The following is a 7,187-nucleotide window of genomic DNA, read 5'->3' on the forward strand; positions in this document are numbered from 1 at the left end:
TGTTGCCAGACAGCTCTGGGGGAATGTCACTAGGCATGGGTTGTCTATGCAAAAGGAGGGGCAGGGTAGCTCCTTGACACTGGGGCATGCACCCCGATGTCTGAGCAAGTCCATGGGCCTCAGATTCACGCTGAGATAAAAAAACAGGCCCTGTCGTTCTGCTATAATGGAGTTGCTTAGGCAGAGGTGGGAAAAACTCCTTCCCTCCTCCATGTGCAGCAGCAGACCTGTCCTGGGGCTGCTGACGGCAGCACTAATCGTCTGTCAGAAGCGCCTGCTGCCCCACAAGCAGCGGCACTCGAGTCAGGGAAACACACCTCGCGCCGGATTCCCCCTGCCGAGCTCCCGCCCGGGGGGCGGCGATGGGCAAAGCAGCCACTGCAGCTGGAGCGCGTTGCGGGGCGATGCCAGAGGCGCCCGGCCCGGCTGCCCCGGCACGCCAGCGGCTGCACCCCTGCTCCCGCCAGGGTGCTGCGGTCCCGCTCCCGCCGCACGGCTGCGGCCACCCGGGTAGGGCAGCTCAGGCCCAGGCACGGCGGCCCGACCCAGCCCTGCTCCCTTCGGGCCGCCCCGGGGCTCGGCCGGGACGGTGGCCGTGCCAAGGCGGTCGGGCGGAGTGGGGCCGGGGGCCGGGCCAGGCGGGCGGGCGGAGCAGCGCCGGGGGCCGGGCCAAGGCGGATGGGCGGAACGGGGCCGGGGGGCGGGCCAAGGCGGGCGGGCGGGCGGAGCGGGGCCGGGGGCCGGGCCAAGGCGGGCGGGCGGAGCGGGGCCGGGGGCCGGGCCAAGGCGGGCGGGCGGAGCGGGGCCGGGGCGGAGCCACCGCCCGTCATATAAGGGACGAGCCGGAGGGCTGCTGGGGTCAGGAGCGCATCGGGAGCGGGGCGTGAAGGTGAGGAGGGGGAAGGCAAGGCAAGGCGCGGTGATGGAACTGCTGCGGACCATCGCCTACCCGCCGGGCGGCACCGGCGGCGCCAAGGGCTGCGAGGCGGCGCTGGGCAGGGCGGCCGCTGGCGAGTCGCGGAGGAAGAAGGCGGAGGACCCCCCGCACCAGCACCCGTACCAGCACGCCCACCTCGCCGCCGAGGTCTCCCGGATTATAACCGACCCCACAACGGGGAAGCGCTACTGTCGCGGGAAGGTGCTTGGAAAGGTAATAACCGTGGCGAGCCGGGTGCCGCCCTCCTCCTCGGCGGCGCGGGGCGCAGGGCCGGGCGCTGCCTCTGCTGCCCTCGGGGGTGCCGGGCCGCGCCGCCCCGGACACGCACGGACCCCGGTTTGCCCCTGCTGCGCCCCGCTCCGGCCGCGGCGGGTCCGAGCAGACCTCCCTCCGCCCCTGCGTCCGGGCGGAACCGTGCCATCAGCTCGGGCAAGCCTACAAAAACCACTTCGGTGTTGCACGCGGGGTGGGGGAAAACCGCAACGCGAACCTTCGATAGCTCTCAGGTTCATCGCCTGCCTTTTACCAGATCGTCCTTTGCGAAGGAAGTCGCGCTCCTTGACTAATATGTGAGCTGGTGAATGACTAAGTGTGGGACTTCTTTCATACCTGCTATAATTGCCTTTTTCTCGTGTGTCTCTCTAGGGTGGATTCGCCAAATGTTATGAGATGACAGATTTGACAACAAATAAAGTTTATGCTGCAAAAATCATTCCTCACAGCAGAGTAGCAAAACCTCATCAAAGGGAAAAGGTGTGTGTGCATGAATGACTTTTTTTTTTTCTCCTTGAACTCCCTTTGTATGCTGAATTGCCCAGCCCTTTTCCTGAAATGGTTCTGATAAAGCCATCCACTGAACCTAGTGGATGCAAGGCTAACAACACTTTTTTTTCCCCTTCTTGTCTCTTCAGATTGATAAAGAGATTGAGCTGCACAGAGTGCTTAATCATAGACATGTTGTACAGTTTTACCACTACTTTGAAGACAGAGAGAATATTTACATTCTTCTGGAGTACTGCAGTAGAAGGGTGAGCATCAACTGGGAGAAATCCAGTATTTACTTACCTGGAATCTGCAACTAATTTAAATGTGTGATATGTAAAAGGTATTTTTTTCATGTCTTCTTTAGCTGTCATTTCTCCATGCATTGATTTACTTTTGCTTAAGCTGAATTCTGTGCTTGAACATTCAGTGACATTTCTGCCTTTGTTTTTCCTCTGCAGTCGATGGCTCACATCTTAAAAGCGAGGAAGGTATTGACAGAACCAGAAGTGCGATACTACCTCAGGCAAATTGTGTCAGGCCTAAAGTATCTTCATGAACAGGAAATCTTGCACAGAGATCTTAAACTAGGTAAGTTCTGCACCTCGTTGACTTCAAAACATGCTTCTCCAGCCCTGTCAGCACTGTACCACTTTACACTTGTATGGTGATTGCTTAATTAATAGAATCAGCTCAGCCTGTCTTTACAGTGGAAACTTGAAGTGCTTAAGGGATGACATTAAGCATTCCTACTTAAAAAAAAACAATCTTGGCTAGCTTCTGGCTTTGAGCAAAGTATGACTCAGCACCTGTCGCAAATGCATTCTGACCTTGCAAGAGAAGGACTAACTGGAATTTCTGTGTCTGCTAGGTAACTTCTTCATTAATGAGAACATGGAGCTAAAACTGGGTGACTTTGGCTTGGCAGCTAGGCTGGAACCACTGGAGCACAGGAGGAGGTAGGAACATCAAAAAATGTAAAGTCTAGCAGCAAATGAAACTAAATTCATCTAGAAATGAGAAATCTGGTTCCACAGCAAAAACTAATTTCCCCTGGGATCAAGATTTCCCCTTCTAGGAAACAGGCTGCCGTATTTTGACTTTTGCTTTCCTCTGAGCATTTGCAAAATAGCAAATGTCAGAGGCAGGATACCTGACTGATGAATAGTGCAGATATGAGCCTGCTGTTCAAGTATACTGTATGTGTGCTCACACACCATGAGACATGTTTACACTATTAACATTCATACAGCTCCTCTTTAGGAGTCTCTAAGTTCTTGTCCAAGCCTGAGAGGAAAACTTGCCCTGTGAAAAACAGCTTCTCTCCTCTTTCTATCTGAAATACTGACTGCCTCTGTGGCCTCTTTGATTTGCAGAACAATATGTGGCACACCAAATTACCTCTCTCCAGAAGTTCTCAATAAACAAGGGCACAGCTGTGAATCTGACATCTGGGCCTTAGGCTGTGTAATGTAAGTACTTCACTGCTTTAGAAATTAAAAATATTTCTATCACTGGCTTAGGCTTTTAAGAGTTCAAAGGGGATGCAATACTGCATCAGTTTACAGGCCTTCCTACACATATAGCCCAAGTGCAAAAAGTCTCCTTTCTGTTAGGAGACAGACAAATCCTTTTCAGTATTGTAGATAACTATTGTGGGTGTGTAAAATAAATAAAATTGGTTTCCTTTGCTCTTAAACAGGTATACAATGCTGTTGGGAAGACCCCCGTTTGAGACCACAAATCTTAAAGAAACCTACAGATGTATAAGGGAAGCAAGATACAGCCTGCCTTCATCTCTCCTGGCACCTGCAAAACACTTAATAGCTAGCATGTTGTCAAAAAATCCTGAAGATCGGCCCAGTTTAGATGAAATAATTCGGCATGAATTTTTCTTACAGGTTTGTGCTGTTGAGTGTTCTGGCTGAAAAAATATGCACCCTAAAAATGCACTCTATGGTCTAAAAATTACTTTTTGAATCTCACTTCCACAGGGCTTTACACCCGATAGACTTTCTGCTAGCTGTTGTCACACCGTTCCTGATTTCCATTTGTCAAGTCCTGCTAAAAATTTCTTCAAAAAAGCAGCTGCTGCTCTCTTTGGTGGTAAAAAGGATAAAGCCAGATACTTCGACACACATAGTAAGTGGATTGTAGCTATGCTTGAAATCTGTCTCTGGGCCATCAATGTCATGCTAGTAATGTACAGCTATGAGATAGGAATGGAGCAGTTGTATTTATGTCTCAGAGCTTCCCTGGGTTAGTTCTGAGCTCCTTATCAATCATTATATTTGGTAGCCTGAAACTTACACCAACTTACGTAAGTAGATGCTCCTTACGGTGTACTGACAATCTATATTGGGCATCTGTTAGTCTGTAACATCTATTAAAGTTTAGTCTCTTAGTGATCTCTGTGTAGTAGTCTCCTAGAGCAGTGATGCCATGGCAGGCTTAGAGGAAGCTACTGGAGGGAGACAATGAGCTTTCTGCAGCGAAATTCATGGGCTTTCTGTAATTGAACAGCACTTCCAGATACAGCATTAAGTATTTTTTTCTGTATTACAGACAGACTAGCTAAAGAAGACGAAGAAATCTACAAGCTCAGGCATGATTTGAAGAAGACATCGATAACCCAGCAGCCTCAAAAACACAGAACAGATGAGGTAAATGCAAGTGCAGTTCAATTCAAATCCAATAACAGTTGGGTGGAGTTGCTATAATTAAATTATATTTGACTTGAATATCAGAGCTGGGGCTGTACACAGCATAATCAAGCTTAAATGATTAGCAGAGTTGCTTTAAGAGGGCTTAACTAAGCTTCACCAAGGTATGGTAGCCTTTGTAAAGAGACTATCAATTTTGGCTTTTGGGTAATTATAGTATCTGCCTAGACTCCATTGTTGTCTATGTGGTAACTTGTCTGCCAGGTGTTCTTTCCTAATATTCCAAGTACAGGGCTTCAGTTTATTATTAACTAGGACTTCTTAAAGAATAAACTGCTGAGATCTAACTCTTACCATTTGGTGTTCCGACCTGCACACAGCTGTTCCCTTGCTAGGGCGGGAGAGCAAAAGACAGATTAATAGCATGTAGGATGCAAATTGAAGATCTAAAGAATGGAAAGACCTGGTGTGCTTCAAGTTCAATCTAACAGCAATTCTTTGTACTTGCTGGAAACATTAATACCAGTTTCCCTAGAATTTATCCTTTCCTGAGAGACAGGAGAGCCGTGCAAAACTTGTGTATAAGCCTTGGCTTAAGTTATGTTTGATGTTTACATGTCTGACATCTCTTCCAGGAGATCCAGCCTCTTATCACAACAGTAGGAAAGCCGGGAGCATTACCAGAAACTAAGCAGATTGGAGACTCTATTCGGATGATAGTCAGAGGAACTTTGGGAAGCTGTAGCAGTAGCAGTGAATGTAAGTGCAGCAAAATGTAATCTCTAATTCTAATCCCACCTTTACTTTCTTCATGTCTCAGACTTAGAAGCTTGAAATGAACAGCTGCTTTCCTCCCCACCCCCTATTTTTGATGCTCTAAATTTTACGGCCAATATTTTGGAAGAATTAAAACTGGAAAGCCATAAAGGCTAAACTTAAAATTATAGTCTAGATAACTGAAGGGTTTAGAATTAAAGCTTGGTCTGTGTGCTCTTGTCAGTCTAATAATCCTTCTTTCAGGCCTGGAAGACAGTACCATGGGCAGTGTTGCTGATACAGTCGCAAGAGTATTGCGAGGATGTCTGGAGAACATGCCAGAAGCAGACAGCATTCCCAAAGAACAGCTGACAGCATCCTTCCAGTGGGTTACGAAATGGGTGGACTATTCTAACAAGTATGGCTTTGGGTACCAGCTGTCAGATCACACTGTTGGTGTCCTTTTCAACAACGGGGCACATATGAGCCTTCTGCCAGACAAAAAGTAAGAATGATTACAAAACTGCCAACTCACTAAGGTGGTTTAAACATTAAATGCTTTTATTTAATCTCTAACCTTCTTACTTTATTTTTTCTCTTACAGAACAGTCCACTACTATGCTGAGCTAGGCCAGTGCTCTGTCTTCTCAGCCTCAGAGGCTCCTGAACAGTTCATCAGCCAAGTAACTGTACTGAAGTATTTCTCTCACTACATGGAAGAGAACCTCATGGATGTAAGTTCAGCACCTTCTGGATCCTGAGCTGTAAAAACAAATTTTGAACTGAGTGCTTAACATAGTGTCTGCTCCCTTTCCTAGGGAGGAGATTTGCCCAGCCTAACAGATGTACGCAGGCCCAGGCTTTACCTCTTACAGTGGCTTAAATCTGATAAAGCATTAATGATGCTCTTCAATGATGGCACGTTCCAAGTAAGTTTGGTAGTATCGCCAGAGAAAACTTATCTAAAATACTTTATTGCAATAAAACTAGACAAGTGCCAGAAACTGAGAGGAGAAAGTATACAAACAGGATCTTGCTTCTCTTTTACAGGTGAACTTCTATCACGATCACACGAAAATCATCATTTGCAATCAAAGTGAGGAGTATCTCCTTACCTATATCAATGAAGACAGGATATCCACAACATTTCGTCTGACAACTCTTCTGGTTTCTGGATGCTCGTTGGAACTAAAACACAGAATGGAGTATGCTCTGAACATGCTGCTGCAGCGATGTAACTGAAGGGGACTGACCGTTAAACCAAATGGACACTGTTGTTCACTGTGAAATCTATAGTGGGGATAGTGGAGCAACTAGTATGTTGATGATGGATGTGTGGTGGTACGAAAACTTGACTGTCCTAGTGTGCTGGGCACACATCTATTAGGAGTCTAAATGTACTGTTGGACTAAAATGGTGTGACAAGGAGTTCTTCGGACCATAGTTTTCCTTGCTTCGTGTGTGTGTTAAGGATATTTTTGACCTGAACTCTGAGGAGAGTAAGAGAGCATTTCTGATGGAGTTAAACTGTGAATATGCATCTGGATAGGGAGGGAAGGGAGAGCTCCATTGTTGTGGAATAGCTGTAATGAGCAGCTTCTGGCTCCTTAACTGTGAACTATGGCCATACTTTTTTTCTCTCCCTTATTTTTCGAAAATACCCACACTTGGGGCTGGCAAAGTGCATTCCTTGTTAATAATTTTTTTATTTATTACAGCCTACAGCCTGAAGTGAAGTATTTATTACACAACTTTTTTTTTTGGACCTTTATATTTAAAACAAATCTGTTGGCAATAAAGTGGACAGATTTGAAGTATTGTTTTCCACTCTTTTTTACATTACAACTTAACACGGTTGCATTACCAAAAATCTTGCAGGTCTGTTTTCCTTATGCTATTTTAAAGAAGTCTGCTACATGTCAGGATATGAAAGACAGGCTCTAACATTGAGCAGTTTGTCCGTGTCTATGCACATTTGTAGTCAAAGCACCAATGTGCTGCTGCTTATTATAGCAGCAACCCTAAAATAACAGCACATGGAACTTGCAGAGTAACGATGTAGGCCTTGA

At 46.9% G+C, this 7,187-nt stretch overlaps 1 protein-coding gene across 1 annotated transcript; it reads left to right on the forward strand.

The window, feature by feature from the left end:
* Nucleotides 1-847: 847 nt before the first annotated feature.
* On the forward strand, nt 848-6,932 carry PLK2 (polo like kinase 2). Its single transcript, XM_075078434.1, has 14 exons — nt 848-1,150; nt 1,583-1,690; nt 1,849-1,965; nt 2,161-2,290; nt 2,571-2,658; nt 3,076-3,171; nt 3,402-3,600; nt 3,694-3,841; nt 4,265-4,362; nt 4,998-5,121; nt 5,383-5,623; nt 5,723-5,852; nt 5,937-6,047; nt 6,169-6,932. The coding sequence occupies exons 1-14, from the start codon at nt 923-925 to the stop codon at nt 6,358-6,360; spliced, it is 2,010 nt and encodes a 669-aa protein (XP_074934535.1). The 5' UTR covers nt 848-922; the 3' UTR covers nt 6,361-6,932.
* Nucleotides 6,933-7,187: the final 255 nt, after the last annotated feature.

The sequence above is a fragment of the Phalacrocorax aristotelis genome, chromosome Z, assembly GCF_949628215.1.
Source record: "Phalacrocorax aristotelis chromosome Z, bGulAri2.1, whole genome shotgun sequence".
Lineage (NCBI taxonomy): Eukaryota > Metazoa > Chordata > Aves > Suliformes > Phalacrocoracidae > Phalacrocorax > Phalacrocorax aristotelis.

Bases quoted from the DNA above. Each gene is read 5' to 3' on its own strand.
- PLK2 (XM_075078434.1), top strand. From the start codon at position 923: ATGGAACTGCTGCGGACCATCGCCTACCCGCCGGGCGGCACCGGCGGC. The intron at 4,363-4,997 runs GTAAATGCAAGT...CATCTCTTCCAG, and splicing joins AAAAACACAGAACAGATGAG to GAGATCCAGCCTCTTATCAC. The intron at 6,048-6,168 runs GTAAGTTTGGTA...TCTCTTTTACAG, and splicing joins TCAATGATGGCACGTTCCAA to GTGAACTTCTATCACGATCA.